Here is a 17,384-nt window from a genome sequence, read left to right as displayed (position 1 = left end):
CAGTACTTAAAATGTAACCAGTGAGGATAAGAAACTGAATTTTTAATTTAAAAATATAAATAGCCATGTGGTCAGTGGCTACCAGATTGGACATCACAATTCTGCAGTTTCAGAAACATATAATCTTTTCATTGTTAAAATAAAAATTTCAAGATATACAATTTTCTTTGTTTTCTCAGCCTCAGGGTTCACTCTTTTCAACATGGGACAGTATTACATAAAAATAAAAGACAATACTTAAAGAATCAAAACCTCACTTATTACAGCTTACTTGGCAAAGGGGGTCTTTAAAACCAAACCATCAAAACTTCATTTTGATGTAGCTTATTTTAAAACTGAGGTCTCCAAAATACCTGAACATATACCAAAGACTGGCACAAACTAGGTGCTTCGCAAATAACTACTAATGAAAGACGCAAGAGGCTGTCTTTTCGTACATATCTCAGTATACCTAAATTAGAGCCTTACCCTGCCTGACAACACTACCAACAGAGACGACCTCTACTTGAAATGTGTCACCTGGCAGATAGCAAAGGTACATACAAGGACTCTTCCTCAAGATCTACAATCAACTTGGAGGAAAGAGACAAGAGAAAAGTTAACCAGTAGACATTAACAGCCCAACACAACAACAGAAAGACCACCACGGGAAGGTTATCATTAAAAGGCAGAGAACAAGTAAAGACATTTGGAGAAGGAGAGATGACTGTCAGCCAGTGTTCCTGGAGGATCACACACACGAGGAGGGACGTGAACTAGGTCTTGGAGGACTGTGAAGAGTTAAACAGAGAGCGCAGGGAGGTAGGCAACAGTGAGTAGAAACTGGTTTTTCTGATGTGGAAGGTTCAGGAAGGAGAGTAATTAGGGTCGCTTGTGAAGGGCCTTCAATGGTAGGCAGGCTGGAGTCTGAAGCCATCCTGCAGGGTAAATAATCGGGAGTCATCGAGGGTTAGAGGGGAGAGGGACGACTGTGGTTATAAACCAAGTATTTCATTATTCATTCACCCAAAGCAGGCATCTGGTGCTTAATGCATGTCAGGCACATCGCTAGATGAGAGTTACAGTGATAGCTGTGACGCAGTTCTCACCTGGACAGCACTCACAACTTAGCCAGAAACATAGACACAGAAACAATTCAAACACAGTGTGACATATATTTGTGGCAGAGTTACATGCAAAGTGCTAAGAAGCAGAGGTGGGAAGGTTTACATCCAGAGAGAAGGGCAAAGAAGGCTTCACCATGGAAGGGTTGTTAAGTCAGACTTTGAAGAAAAAACCCCACAGGATTGCCAGGCAGAGAAGGGAATACTAGTGCACAGAAAAGCCTTGAGGAATATACAATCTGTTGGGAAGATCACATTTCTGTGAAACTAAAGGGTGCTGATTATATCATTCAAATATAGAGAAAGGATCAAATCCTTAAAAACACAGCACTGAAGAAGAATGTTACCGTATAAGCTACGTTTTGGAATAATTATAGTCATCACTTGTCTTCTCAGCTATGATTTCAGAAGACTGTGAATGCTAAAAGCATCGATAAAAATCTTAGAATAAATATAAGCAATACAGGAAAAAGTAAAAAACTAGTTAAATGACCTGATGCCATTTTAACTATGAAAAGAAACATCTGACATTCAAGGTAGAAAGGGTATTATTAAAAATAAATCAAATTATCAATCGTGATAATTTTATGTAGACCAGATACAATTCCACCATTTTTCTCTGGCTTAAATTGCATGGAACAATCATGCAAAAAGCAGGGGGAAAATTGAGGATGGAGGATGAGAAAATTGTGCTTTGGAAAATGTCTTCTCTTCTAGGAAAGAAAGAAGACTCCTTGCCTTTAAAAGTTTCAGGTATGCTTGTTGGCTTCCACCTGACAACTGGATCGATTCCAATGGCATACAAGGATACTGTCTTTATTTTACATCCCCAGTTTGCCTGTTAGCATGGTACCCAATAAACATTTTTTTTTGCAAGAATATTACCTACAATTGTTTACATCATACAGAGGTGAAATTCTGAAAGAACAAATATTAAAAATCACATTTTAAAACACAGTATTGTTACTGGAAATTAAATACATCTGCTGTCTAAAACAAAACAGAACAGAAAAAAACAAACCCTGAACTCAAGCTACAAAGCAACTTAATGAATTCCATTTAAAATCAATGATGGGCTTAAAATTCAAAACAGCATCATTTACAACTGCTAAGGATATAGAAGCAACCTAAGTGTCTATCAACAGATGAATGGATAAAGAAGCTATGGTGTGCGTGTATATGTAATATGTGTGTATATATATGGAATACTACTCAGCCATAAAAGAAAAGAATGAGATTTTGCTATCTGTAGCAATGTGAATGGAGGGCATTATGCTAAGTGAAATGAGTCAGACAGAGAGAGACAAAAACTATATGGTATCACTTATATGTGGAAACTAAAAAACACAACTAGTGAATGTAACATAAAAGCAGCAGACTCACAGATATAGAACAAACTAGTTCTCCAGAGCCAGTGGGAAGGGGCGATATAGGGCTGGGGACAAAGAGGGACAAAGTAATTATTATGTATAAAATAAGCTACAATGATATATTATGTAACACAAGGAATATTGACAATATTTTGTAATAACTAAATGGAGTATAACCTTTAAAAATTGGGAATCACTATATTGTTTACTTGTAATGTATATAATATTGTCCATTTGCTATACTTAAATAAAAAAATAAAATCAATGATAAAGCTTTGTGAAAAACAAGATAAACTCATAGGAGGCAGTATTTGTAAAACACTTGGTAATAAAAGATACAAGACTTGATTTTACAGGCAAGTTTTTGTAGTTTACCAAAGCTATATACCTAACTTTTAAATTACTGAGGTCATATGTATTTCACTGTATAATATAGAAAGGGAGCTTTAAAAATTATAATTTAACCAAGTAATTAATTGCATTCCTGGACATTTCCCCCAGACAAATGTAAACTTATGATAACACAAAAACATGTACACAGATATTTCTAGTAGCTTTGTAAATTGAAAATAATTCAGATATCCTTCAAAGTGCGAATGGCTAAACAAACTATGGTATGTCTTTATTATGAAATACTACTCAGCAATAAAACAGATGAGGACACTGATACATGTAACAACCTGCATGAATTGCTAAAAAATTACACGAATAGAAGCAACAAAAAACTCCAAAGTTACACACTGTATTACATTTATATAAATTCTTAAAATGACAAAATTATAGAATTTATAGAACTGGATATAATTCTTTAATATATAATATATAGAAAGAGGACAACTAGTGGTTGCTAGAGATTAAGGAGGGGTGAGATAGAAGAGAAGTGGGGGGGGGTGACTGTAAAAGGGCAACACGAGGGACCCTTGGAGTGACGGAAATACTCTGTATCGTGATCACATCAATGTCAATATCCAGGTGGTGATACTGTACTATAGTTCTGCAAGATGTTACCATTGTGGGGAAATGGGTAAAGGGTACACAGGATTGTGTATTATTTCTTACAACTGCATGTGACTTTATAATTACCTCATAATTAAAAATTTAATTGTTTATTCACTCCAATGTTCATAGCAGCACTATAGACACTATACACAATAGCCAAGACTTGGAAGCAACCTAAATGTCCATCGACAGATGACTGCATAAAAAAGTCATGGTATATTTATACAATGGAATACTACTCAGCCATAAAAAAGAATAAAAGAATGCCATTTGCAGCAACATGGATTGACCTGGAGATGTCATTCTAAGTGAAGTAAGCCAGAAAGAGAAAGAAAAATACTGTACGCTATCACTCATATGTGGAATCTAAAAAAAGAAAAAAGAGGACACTAATGAACTCATCTAGAAAACAGAAACATACTTGCAGACATAGTAAACAATTTTATGGCTACCAGGGGAAAAGGGATAAATTTGGGAGTTTGAGATTTGCAAATGCTAATGACTATATATAAAAAATAGATAAAAAACCAATTTCTTCTGTATAGCACAGGAAACTATATTCAGTATCTTATAATAACCTTTAATGAAAAAGAATATGAAAATGAATATATGTGTATATATATGAATGACTGCGACATTATGCTGTATATCAGAAATTAACACGTAACTGACTATACTTCAATTAAAATTTTAACTGTTTAAAATTATAATTTATTTAAATTTTATCACAGTGATTACTTGAGGTTGGGGGATGAACCACCAAAATGTTTAAGAGTATTTCTAATAACACTGTTAAAACCAAATTAAAGGTCTGCTGCACACATTAGGTCAAAACAAGGTGTGAAACTTTGTTTTATGACTTTTAATGTTTATGTAATTTTATAGTGCTAATTATACTTGTATTATTTTAGTAACTTTTTCCTTTAAAAAACTTCATGTGCTTAAAATTGCATCTACTTTTTACCCCAATTTATTAGCTGAATATACCAAAGATACTACTAATTCACAAAAGGCAAGGACACAAAGTTTGCTCAGTGTCATACTGCTAAAGCCTGGTTAAGCTGGTCTTGGTGCTTCATAGCTACATATTAATAGTTTCAGAAACAGTACCCTATGTAAACTCATCTTACCATAGTTATAATCCAGGCAATAATGAATATGAATCAATCTCTTTAAAAATTTCTAATTCATGCTTTTAATAAGGAATTTGATATAAAGAATTATTTATCTAGCAAGTTGTATTACAAAGGTAGTAAGGCAGAATGCAGTTTTTCCATTGAAACATGCATGATAAGTAGTTTTGAGGGTCTAAGATCAAACAGTTTAAAAGTAGTTTACAAAATGAGAGAGGGCTGGCATTAGGTAGAGAGAAGTTTATCCAAGAGTAGCAGGTGAAAGTATTCCAAGATTGGAATTAGAAACCCATTCATTCAACTAAGGTACTAGAAAGACTAAGAGGTCAAGATTAAGACATGCAAAAAGACAAGGTCTCTGCTGTCAAGTAGCTCAGGGAAGTAGGAGGACCATGGGAACACGGAACTGATATACTCCAATTACATCTTAGGATGGTGGATTTATGGATTAATGCTGCTTCTATGGAATATTGTATTTAGACATCTGATCAAGTGACTCAGAAACAATATTTTGGAAGACTGACACCTGCCAACGTACTGGCCAAAGATTTCAGACTGACACATATTTTTCATCTGTGGACAGTCTGAGTTAGACTTTAACAGTTGAGTTGCTTATCACAGATCTCAAAATAATAGCAGTTCTTGTGAAAGTCCAATTTGGCTGATTCCTTTTCTGGTGGTTTTTTAAAAAGTGACTTTACTGCTTATTCAGTCATTGACAAATTGACAATAAGCGGAAAATTCCCATTAGTGCATCAGTCTGAGATTCAAGGTAAGATTCAATGAGACCATTTATTCTAGCAGATGTCACAAGAGATTTTCAAAACATCCTTCTGTTTATTCATAACAACAAATGGGAATATTTTCAATAATAGATAATAAGCTTGGACCTATAAAGGGACACAAATTTCACAAAGAATAAAGAAAAACACAATAAACCAAAGTACTGCTATGTGAAAATGAAAATAAGAAGGTACTCAAAATGGCAGGTCTTAAGGCATAAATTATGGTTCTTGATAAATAATGCATTTTCATTGTGATCAATTATTCCACATGGGCTATGAGATAAAGTATTTCAAGAAACATAAACATAATAATCAAGTTTATGATTAAAATCTTTTCTGAAATCACTATCTCATTATTGGTGGAGAACACTGTTTTGGATGCAGGCTTTTTCCAAAGCAAGCCAGACAGTGGTTAATGTGGCTGTCTATCCAGATTCTAGTAATGAATCACATAACACACAGCCAGAAAGTAGGTTTAGCTAAAACCTAGCTAATACAAAATCATTTTGCAGCTCATCCTTTACACTTACAGAACAATTTAGTATGTTTCTTTATATACCAAAGTTTTCTAGGACAGTTTTTTCCAGTTCATGTGTCTTATCTTTCCCAACTCGATTGTAAAATTAATCACAGGTTCCTCAAAGATGAAGACTCTGAATATTGAACCGAACACAGACTATTAAACTCCCTAGGGAAAAAGCACTTTTTGGCCATGAGGCCTAGCACAGAGTATGATACAGAGCAGGGGACAAATGAACGTTGACTAAATGCAAACAACATGAATCATGTATCTTTTTAAATAAGAGGGATCTAAAGCAGAACACAAGTCTTCACTAACAGTAGGACTCCAGCAAATATCTGAAGCACTACTTGTATTCAGTCCCCTCACCTGGACCCCTGGTGGTACTTGGGAGTAAGAAGTTACCTCTCACTAGATCAGCCCTTGTTTCCCATTCAATCCAGGGTGCAGGTGTCAGACAATATGATGCACTTCACTGCAAAGTGGTTAATATTGGTGTCCATTTTATATGAGTGTTTATAATTCTCTTGAAGGTATAGAAACTTAAGAGCCTGTTCCAAGTATTTACTCTGATCATGACACCAAGAATTCAATCAATACTGCATACATTAGTTGTATAACTGATTCTCCTTTTTGAAAATAATGTACCTTTTGAATTAGCATAGGGACACAGCCGGTCTCAATTATTTTAAAACTACTGTATATGGAAGTATACACATGTAAGTTCTATAAGGATTTTTCCCCTTTTGTGGAAGAGAGCAAGGAGAAAATCTCTTCACTGGATTTTTTTAATTGTTTTTTTTTTAAAGCACAGATCCAAGAGCACTAATCTAAGTAAAATATCATCCTGCTGAAAAACACCATGACTTCTGAACACTGATAGGCTGTCTATATGCAAAAATTTACAGTTAAATAAAAGTACCTGTATTCTATAACAAGATACGGATCAGTGAGATTCTATGAACATAGAGTGTTTATGGAAATTAGTTTCCAGAAGAATAACTCTGTCTCAATTGTTTAATTTCTTTGAGGACAGATCAAACCTTTGAGGACAAATCAAACCAAAGCAAACGGTATGCGGGTCTTTCTCATTTTAACAAGACTAGTCTCATCTAACCACATCCTAAATTAAATTCTCCTTCAATTTCTATCCAACTACTGGAAAATTTAGTTTCAACAAAATTTAGTTTCAACAAGGCACATTTAAGCCTCAAATGTGCACAGCAGACTGACTGTTAACAAATGAGTCCAAGAAGGTAGCCACTAACTCAGCCAATATGGGGCCAAATATTTGGCTGCAACAGCCATGTTTTTAGGAGCTGAGCATTTCAGGTGTACAACTTCAATTTTCTCCCCTTACCCCAGAGGGTAAATTGTAATAAGTTCTTAAGGAGAGGCCAGTACATTCTTGCTAAGGAAAAAAAATATAACAGGATGAGAACACTTGCTGTGCTAAGAGTTGTGAAATATAAGTACTAGAAGGACTCTAGAGAGCATCTAGCCCAACCCCTTCATTTTGTAAGATGAGAAAACCAGAGCCCAGAGGAGTTAAGGGACTTGCTCATGGGACACACACCTGCTTAGCTGAACGGTCAGGTCTAGGACTACAGACTCTATATCTATTAAACCACTGTCTGTTGGTTTACATCAAGTATCTTCTGAACTTTTATTCTAGTCTTGCTTTGGCAGTGTCCTGCCAATTTCAAGTGTGAATTTCAGACAGAAAAGGCAGCCTAAAGAGTTCATTTACAAGGTGCATTTTAGTTCATAAGTGACTAACACTAACACTTCCTTTGTGTATTGACTAGCAAAGACACAGCCGCTTAGAATGACAAATACAATGGCTGTATACATATTTAAAAGGTATGTTTTACATTTTGCAAGTGTCTCTACTTTGGCTCCTGTAATATAATACTATTAGTCTTTATCTTTTAAACATAACAGTTCATTAAGATGTGTTTACCCAAACCTCCTATACATGTTGGTCAGTGTTGTTTACATGCTCTAAGTATCGCCTGCCTAAGGAAGGTCTAACTTCCCTATTTTGAAAAGGCCCGTAGTTGATTTATTCTGCTGGATTATCTTCTTTAAAGGCAACCTCTTACAAACTATCAAGGTCACAGCAATTTTTCATCAGTAGTTCATTTCTTCCCTGAAATATCCTACTTAGATTCATAATCATACTGACTAGGATCACAGAAAACAAACCAAAAATTTGCCTGGCATATAGAAGATACTACAGAAAGCATCATTAAGTACCACAATGTAAGAATAAAAATGACTTAAATGTATTAAGTGCTGGCCCTAAGCCAGGCCCCATTGTAAGTGCTTTACATGTAGTAATTCATTTAGTCTTCACAACAACCATACAAAATGAACACTTTTGTCATTCTCTTTTACAGATGAGCACAATGACATCCAGAGAGATTATATAATTTACCAAGTTACATGCCTAGTGAATAGAAGAGCCAGAACTGAACCATGACACTCTGGCTGATAACTATGACACATCACTGCCTTGTAATGACACTTCTCATGGGCTTCACTCAGTATGAACGTGAAATCCCAAAGACTTTCCCTGGCCTAAACTACCACGGTTCACCTTGAACTGGGGTGAGAATAGGCAGAGATCTTAAACACACTGCATGCTTTATTCCCCTCCTCCAACTTCCCAAAATTATACTGTTAAAGAAAACAAACAAACAAAAACACCTAAGATGAACATGAGGGAGATTCAAAAGTCTCAAAAGAGAAACTTAACTTCCTTGTTGCTATGATTTGGGGTAGGAGGGAAAACGGGCCTGACTATATACACAAATGCTTATGAAACTTTCTTATTCCTTAAACAAACAAACAACTACCCCCCCCCAAAAAAACCAGAAGGACTCTCAGAACTTTGGGAACCTTGGGCGAAAATACATCTTAGATCAATGCAATCCAAACCCTGCAACTTTAAAAGGAAGAAGCTGTAACCCAAATACCAAATGGTCTGTCAAGGTCATAAGGTTTAATGGCAGATCTCCTAATTTCTAGTTTAGGGTGCTTTTTACCTCCTTCTCATGTTTTCAATTTAAGAGACAGCTTATAGAGGACCAGAATTTCAGACACCACCTATCCAGTGTTTTAAAAGTTTATTTGTAAATGGGTTGTGGGTGTCCATGAAAAACTGTATGCTAAGAGCTGGCCAGGCCCCCAAAGTCTGCACAGTACCCTGAGAGCCCCTCTTCAACCTCACATTTACCTAACTTTCATATACAACATCATTTTTATGATGAAACCTCACATCCACTCTAAATTCAATCTGGAACACTAGGCACCAACTTCTATATTCTAGGCAAATAGCCCCTCAAAAGGGGCTTTCTCTGCCTCTCCAAGTCGACAGACACAGCAGTGGTGGTGGTGGTGTGTGCTGCGGGTTGGGGTGAGGAAAGGGGAAGAAATTCAGATTAAGGAAGAGTAGAATAAATGCTGTTGGATATCTGGAACTCACCAAATTCATATTTAATATTACATTAACCGTAAAGTTAAACATGCCTTGGCTGATGAAGAAAAAGGGCCATTGGTTCCCCTGGCCCCCTCCCTCCCCACCCTTTATTTGTGGGTTCTGGACTTTGTGAGGGCCATATGATATAATATCTGCCCACAGGGACTAGCATCTAACCAATCAGCAGGCATCACCCAGTTCATAAAAAATGTTTCACAATGACATGACAAAATAATTCAAACTTTCATATTTTAATTTATATATTTTATAGTATTAAAAATTTATTATCCAATCTCCAATGACATTTTATCACCTGCAATGAATCACTATATATGAGTCATAATAAACTGTAATATTATCAAGACTATGAATAATGAAATCAGCGATGCAGCCAACGTTTATCGGTACCTCAAAGAAAAGTAAATTTAAATTACAAAAGGAAAAAAACAACTTAGACCAATGACAAATGGAATATCTATAGCATTCTAAGTTGAATTAAAGTTCACCATCATGTAACATACCCAAGTTAATTATGGTAACATAGCCTCCAAATGGTGAAGATAATTCCATTGAATTACTGAAGTGACAATGGGAGCAACTTTTGAATGCTGTACAACTTCTCAAGTGAAACCAGCAAGCATACGAATTACTGCTGTTTGTGACTTAGGGTCTTGATCCCCTTACCCTAAAAGAAGCCTGTTATTTTTTATTGCAGGGCATCAAACTGACTTGCTGACTGTTATCATCACTTGCTGGCAGTATAAAAGCTTTATATCCAGGTATACTTAAAGTTTTACTTTGTCTACCTCTGTCTCTCTGTTTGCAGCTATTTGTAGTTATAATCCGGGCATGAAACAGTTACTTAACTTTCCTAACTTACCCAGTCCTTTGGTGTTATGAATCAGATTCCTCTTCCCCCTTCAGTGCAGGAAAGGCACTATAAAACCATTTAACACATTGAGGAATTATCTCCCAGTACACTGAAGGTGTGAAGGCAGCTTCCCCAAGTGACATACAATGCCATGAATGTTTAAGCTCTAGAATAACCTCCACTTCATCTTCCAGTTAAAAACGAAGGAATAATGTCCATTTCAGAATTAAGCAAATTAGGGACATACCTCTTGATTGAAATAGAAAAAACCATTAGATTACACAGCATTCTCAAAATACTTTCATATTTCAAAGCAGTAATTTGAGGCATTGGACTTAACAAATGATCAGCATCATCCAGGGTATGAAAATTCTCTATTTAAATCAACCCCTGTCAACAGCAAAGAAATAACTCAGTCTGAAAACTGGCAATAATTGGACTTTTTAAAATTAAGTGAATTTAAAAGTTTTAAATTAATTACTTTCCCATTTCGTATAGAAAAGAAAACTGCAATTCTGACTTAACATAGACAATCCAAATACTCAAGGTCATACAATTGCTAAAGTTTTTATTAAACTGAGTTTGGTAGTAGTTTCTTTAAATTCAAATTATATCAGAACTACTCACAGAATCAGTTTTGGTTTATTCGGTTTGTAAATGCAGCAAGATCCTTTTTTTCCTTCTTCCCCTCTTGGATGAATGCCAGCTGCTCCTACTTTCTGCTTACCTTCTCTTATGCTTTCCATCACTACCCTGCTCCTCTATCTCCCTCCAAAAGCAGTATAGGTAAGAATTAAGATAAATGGACACTCGCCATCCAATTTAGAATCTTCCATATAACATAGTAAGACATGAAATGCAGCACCTCCTTATATAATAACGGAGGTTGGGGGAGGGAATGTACTTTAGTCAAAACAGTTTATTTTATTGTGAACAATCACTAGTTTTAAAACTTCCTCTCTTCAAATATCTATAACAAACAGAGTATTTTTCCAACTGAAAGCCAACTTTTACTTGAAGCACAAAAAACTGCACAGCCAGTCACACACACACACACATATATACATTCTCTATATACTTGAATGGGTTATCTCAATTTCTAATGTAGCAAACTAAATGTGCTTTTACTTTCTAATCTTCACATCAAATCAAATAAGCACGTGTTAAATTCTGCTGTGAGAATAGTGTTACATAATGTTTCCTGTTGGCATCTCCAAACACTTCCCAATATCTAACACAGTGTTACTAACTCTAATTTAGAGCTAAAATCTCTAAATTGGAAGGTCTACTTATTATGAACATGAAAAAGAATGCAGCAGCAAAAGATACAACCTTTCCCAGCACAAAGTTTTTCCCTTTTCTATTTTTCCTTTCCTTCGAGTCCTTAACTAAGTAAAAGGCTCTCATTTTATACTTTTCAATGCCCTTGATCCCTACCCAGTAAGTGTTGAAAGACAGCTGGACAATCAACTTATTATCTTTCTGAATCTGATACAAAATATCCAAGTACGGAGAGGCTTATAGTAAATTCAACCTCCAAAGCAAATTGTTTCAAATAAATGTACACACAGTATGCTTTTCCACAACCAGAAACACATATTTTGGATATCAGTTGTTCTCATTTTCACATTACCATTTCCACTGTTTCACAGACAACAGAAATGAAGATACTTTCTATAGTAATACATTGCATTCAAAAGAAGCAGTCTTCTGCTTCACCTTTTAAAATAAGAGAATCTAAGGCCCAATTCTAGAAAAGAACCTTCTGTCAAAAATTTGCTTTCCTGCGTTAAGGAAAATAAAATTTGACCAAAAATGTATACTAATCATTTTTTATTTTATACATAATTACCATTCTTTAAAAGTTGTAGGGCTATATTTTTATTTCCTAGTCAAACTCAGTAACAACAACAACAACAAAAGAACCGGGACCTCAACTAATAAATTACATCGTGAAATATAAATGATCTTGTAGTACCCATGTAACTTCCAATGGTAACTGACACGCCCCGAATTTAACTGTACCAGACAGTTCTATCTGTCCCATCGCTGACCAAACACTGCTTCTCTGTTTCTATTCATTATGTATTATAAGAGGTCTAAACACAGCCCAGTATGCGAGAAAAAAAAATTACAATTCTTACGACAGCAAAGTGATGCATTCAAGTTCTCTCTTGCAGTATATCCCCGTATATGAGCATTAACAGGCATTTTTTTTTTTTTTGATAGAGCTAAAATACGCTGGTTGCAAGCTCATTACTCTAAGAACCTTCGGCACCCTTTCTTGCAGGTTTTCAGAAAACCATAGTAAAAACCAGGCACCATTCAAACCTCGCGAACCAAACTTGCCAAGAACCTTGTGCAATGATCAATAACCTTGGCTACACCGCCATCGGTCCGAAATTCACGGTCCTGGAGACCAATGCAGCAAAATCCCAGACGAAAGGCTAGCTGAAACCCGACAGAACTGCCGCGCTTCCCCTCCGCCGCCCTCTCTGCCGCATGGAGAAATGCAAAGGGAGGAGACGAGTGGAGCTAGGCTCACCAGCTCCGAAGATGCTCCGGTGACCTCTGGCAGCGCGGCGAGAGCTGGGCCGGGAAGGCGCTAGTTCTGCCGCGGCGGGCCGTGTGGACTATGCCCCTGGTGCATTCCTCGCATTCCTGCACAATCTGTCGCCAGCCGAGGAGCCCGCGGTGCGCGTCCCCCGCGGACACACACACCTGCTTATTGCTGCGCCCCGCGAGGCCACGGCCGCGGCGGCGCCTCCACTGCCCGCGCTCTCTGTCGCACTCAGCCAACACGCAGCCAAATCTCGGCCCAGCCGCTCACCCCCTCGCTTCCCGGGTAGGGGGAAAAGGAGAGAGTCCTGGGCAGCCCCCAGCGGTGGGCAGGGACACCCAATTCGCCTGGGGAGTGCCGCAGCTCCTCTTCAACTCCTGGCAGGGAGAGAAGGAAGCGGCAGCGCAAGAGGGCGGCCAGGGAAGCTTGGGGCTGGAGAGCCAGTGGGGTGGAGCGTGAGGATACGCCGCGAGGAGAGGGGCGCACTGGACAGAGGAGGATGGGCACGACCGGCACCAAGCGCGGGACTCAGAGGGCAAACGCAAGACAGTATAGACAGAAGGAACGTGGGAGGAAGGGGAGGGGGACAAGATGCAGGAGTTGGGGCTGGAGGGACGGACGGACGGACAGCCCCGAGGGCTGGGGAAGGCGGGCGCCAAGTGGTGTTGGGGGCGCGAGGCTGCGTGCCAAGGCGGGCAGGAGCAGGGAAGCCTCCGAGCAGACCTCCAGGAGGGCTCGGAGTGGCGCCTAAGTTTGGGGCTTGGGGCCCTGGATCCGAAAAGGCCAACGTGGGGAGGGGTCGTGCGCGGCATGAAGGGGAGACTTGGGGAGAGTAATCGTCGGGAAAAGCAAATGGAGGGTGAAACTTGTGCGCCTGCCGGGGGGGAGGGGAGCAGGCAGGCGAGTGCGGGCAGGAACACGAGGCGGGGCAGGAAAGCCGAGGCGGCCGCGAGGCGGTGGGGACCGGGTAACGGGAGAGAGGCGCCTGTCCCCCACCCCTCACCCCCGCCCCCCTCACAGGCATGTCCCGGCTCCGGCACGACGGGGTGACGGCCCGGGGTCTCGAGGGCAGGAGTCTCCGCGCCCTCCCGCTAGCCCGCATACTTACTTTCCAGGTTAGGCAGCGGCCGTCGTCGCTCCGGGGATCAGGAACATAGGCGCCGAGGGGTCGCCGCTGCGACACTCGAAAAAATTAAAAAAGTGCCGCGGCCGAGCAGCTGCCCGCCCCTCCCTCCCCCACCCGCCCCCTACCCCGAAGCGGCTCTCCCACCACCCCCGGCGGCGGCGGTGGCCAACTTGCCCCTCTACCCCTTGCCCATGGTGCCGCCTCCGCGGCCAGCGTCAACGCGGACTCAGCCCCGGAGCCCCCTCTACTGCCCAGAGGCCGCCGCCGCCGCCCGCCCAGCCGCCAGCCCTCCTGCCCAGTCAGCCCCGGGCTCCCGGGAACGTCAGCACGCCGCCGTCTCCGGACCTGCTCCCTGCCAACCCCATTGGTCGAAAGGAGAAGGCTGGCCCTCCCCATTGGCCCGGCCCTCATATTGAACGGACCAATGGGAACTGAGGTTTCAGGTCGCCATAGAGACCGATGCTGTTAAGCGGGAGAGGGCCTGAAGAAGGTGGGGAATGAGGTAGAAGGTATCTCTGGCTTTGGGAGCGGGAGGAGTGGGGGAAAGAACAACTAGGGGATTCCCGAGGGCTGGCTCTGAAATCTGAGGCAGCTTTTGCTCTGCCTTCCTGTCAACCCCAGCTATGCATGATAGGGTTTGTTCCTCGCGTCAAAGGCAGAACAGCTGAGCCCTTATACGAATCCTTGAGAGCCTGGGAGTGGGCGTTTCACTTTTCCTGCGACTGAGGAGTCCCTGAGCCTCTGCCCTTTGACCTCTGACATGTGTGCAGCTTCTGCTTCTTCAGGTGAGTTTACACCCATCCCTTAAATCATTGCTTCTTTCTGACGTCAGTGATCCATATGAATTCTGCTTGTTCTTCTCAACCACTCCCCCTTCCCTGAGGCGAATTTTGCCTCAAAAATTTGAGTCTAAAGACTTAAAGGAGTTAAAGGAGACTCAAAGACGATTTCCTTCGGATGATATTTTAGTGGGGAAACAGGTTAACGTATTGTTTGATGATGTCATCGAGTCAATACATGAGATAACGTGTTTCCTGCTTCCCAAAGCAAACCTCTAGTCTCTCCATTGAGGGATTTATTAAACAGCCATCTGTGTGTGCATTCTGCGCTGTGATTTTGACAGGTGCATGTTCTTTCCCCTAAGAGTTTACAAGGTGGGGAAGACACAGGTGATAGAGCTGATCCTTCATGTCTTCTGGGACTTAAGAAGAGAGTAAGGAAATAGATTACAGTTGAAGGATTTTGTTTTCTGGATATTTTCTAGTTTATCTCTAAGTCTGATAAAGAAATGAACTGAGGCATGGAATCAATACACGCAGAAATCTTGAGCTTTAATTACAAGTGCTTTGCTTTAATTTAAAGTCACTTTGTGCTAGTTTGTCAGTACCAATTTTGTGTAAATAACTTTCGTATTTAGATACTAGCTATTAAAGCAGGACTTAATGAAAATATTCAGCTTTTAAACCTTATATTGCTCTTATGATATAGCCACTGATACTCTTTGTTCCTTCTTTTTGGTGATTTTGCCATCTTTATACTAATCCCTTTAGTAGGAAGACTATTTTTATGTTACTGCCCTTCAAGTTGGAGGAACCATATTGTGTGAAAAAGTTAATAGGATTTTGGAAATTAGAAGTATTTTTTTGAGAAAAACAAGTTAATGCATGTGCAAGCTACATATGTCTAACTACTATGTCCTGAATTTTGAGTTGGATAATATTTGCTATTGATTTTTACCTTACTGTAATTGAAAATTACAAAAATAAGTAAGAATTGTTAATATGGTATCTTGATTAGAAAAACATCTCTACAATTTGTGGTAACTTTTGAACTTAGTTGATAATTCTATGCAGGGTTGGACTGTGGAACAAAACGGCTGAACAAATGAGTGTTCCCCTAAATACTTCCATAACTGGGGAGAAATCAGCAGGGGCCCTGGAGTGCTGTTTCATGCCTTGCCATCATGGAAGTTAGCTCATCATGCTTTCAATTTCTGCCCTCTTCCTCTCCTTTGTGTTTGTTTATAGGAGAACAGAAAAGGTAAAATGCAAATTTTTGTAAATAAGACTCATTTTTAATGTACTAACAAAATACCAATGACAGTTTAAAAAAAATTTTGTAACAATAATAAATGGAAGATGTGCCCAATGGAAAGTAAAACATTGATACTTCTTTTTTCTTTTCTTAGGCTAGCATGGTAAGAACAAGAACTAATTGATTTTTTTTTTTTTTACCCAGGAATCTTTTCTTTTTGCATTTTTCTCAGATCACGATTGAGGAGTATTTTAACATTGTGTATTTCATGTTTGTAATGATTAAAATGTTACTAAGATCCACTAAGAATAATGTCCTTTAAAATGTCATTCAATATTATTATTATTATTATTTATTATTATTATTATTATTATTATTATTATTATTATTATTATTATTATTATTGTAATTCCTATATTCCGTTGAAACGTTTCTTTTGAACTTGCTCCTGCACAACTCTAAGCGTTGCTGGATAAAGAAATCACTTTGTTCCACTAGAAGTTTATGCTGTCCAGGCTTGGCTAGGTCTTCACTGATTCTCTAAATTCCTTTCTTCCTCAGGAGGGTAATTATCCAGGACACTTATCCAAGGACACTATTGATGGCACTTCTCCCAAATCTGTCCTGTTTCTGCTCTCTTCCAGCCTTCACTGTACTTGGTCTTCTTCCTATTTTGCAAATGATCTTGCCTACCAGACTGAGGCATCCACCATAAGGCTTCTCAACTTAACTTTCCTAAACCTCAGTCTCACTTTTCACACTTCATCACTTCCTTCAGTCCTGGCTGAGAAGGGTGCCAGCCTTCTGTTCTAAGCTCACACTCCACTTGTGCTCCTAAACACTGGCCATCCTCCCACTCCAGAATTTTCCTCCTTTGATTATAATTGCTCTTTTAGATCATGTGTTACATCCTTTCCTCCAAATTTTTTTTCCTACATCTTACAAATATCTGACCTTTGGCAAAAACCACCTTCCTTCTATTCTAACTCCATCTCCATCTATTGGCTTTTCTTTTCACCAAGAGACAATATGAAGGGAATTTCTTGAGGTTTCTATTTTTTCACCTCCAATGTTCTGGCCCTTAAATACAAATGAAATGAATCTGAGGCTCTCTCTCCTCAAAATTCTAACTCATTTTGCCAATAAAATTCTCCTCTACCAAAGTGCCCTTTACTCATAAATTTCAATGCCTCCATTCCAGATTTCCTGAGGAGGGTAGAAACCATTGTCTCCCACCTTGAGGGTCCATAGAAATGCAAATGACTTACTTGAGAAAAGGAAGCATTTAACCTGTTAACCATACCACCTTGGTGGGTGTAACTCCTGGGAAAAAGAGGAAGAAGGGCCTCTGCTTCAGCTGACTGTGGGTCCTAGGACAAGGATAGAAAATTTGTTGAAC

General features: G+C 39.2%; 2 protein-coding genes across 4 annotated transcripts in view; one reads left to right on the top strand and one right to left on the bottom strand.

The window, feature by feature from the left end:
* Nucleotides 1–14,055, bottom strand: part of PKP4 (plakophilin 4) — a 210,150-nt gene extending 196,095 nt beyond the window's left edge. Inside the window, exon 1 of one of the 3 annotated variants that reach the window (XM_064484801.1) lies at nucleotides 13,934–14,055. The gene's annotated coding sequence lies outside the window, so the exon portion shown is untranslated. Of the gene's footprint in view, nucleotides 1–12,641; nucleotides 12,732–12,810; nucleotides 12,937–13,933 lie in introns of those variants that run through there. The other 2 variants (XM_064484802.1, XM_064484803.1) reach the window with 2 other exon arrangements.
* Nucleotides 14,056–14,062: 7 nt separating this feature from the next.
* CCDC148 (coiled-coil domain containing 148) overlaps nucleotides 14,063–17,384 on the top strand; it is a 314,087-nt gene continuing 310,765 nt past the window's right edge. The window contains exons 1-2 of the mRNA XM_064484812.1: nucleotides 14,063–14,460; nucleotides 14,573–14,736. Coding sequence (XP_064340882.1) covers nucleotides 14,712–14,736 — 25 coding nt within the window. The 5' untranslated portion in view covers nucleotides 14,063–14,460; nucleotides 14,573–14,711. The remainder of the gene's footprint in view (nucleotides 14,461–14,572; nucleotides 14,737–17,384) is intronic.

This window comes from Camelus dromedarius, chromosome 4 (assembly GCF_036321535.1).
Source record: "Camelus dromedarius isolate mCamDro1 chromosome 4, mCamDro1.pat, whole genome shotgun sequence".
In the NCBI taxonomy this organism is placed as follows: domain Eukaryota; kingdom Metazoa; phylum Chordata; class Mammalia; order Artiodactyla; family Camelidae; genus Camelus; species Camelus dromedarius.
Note: the sequence above shows the minus strand (reverse complement) of the source record. Positions and strands in the feature narration are given on the sequence as shown.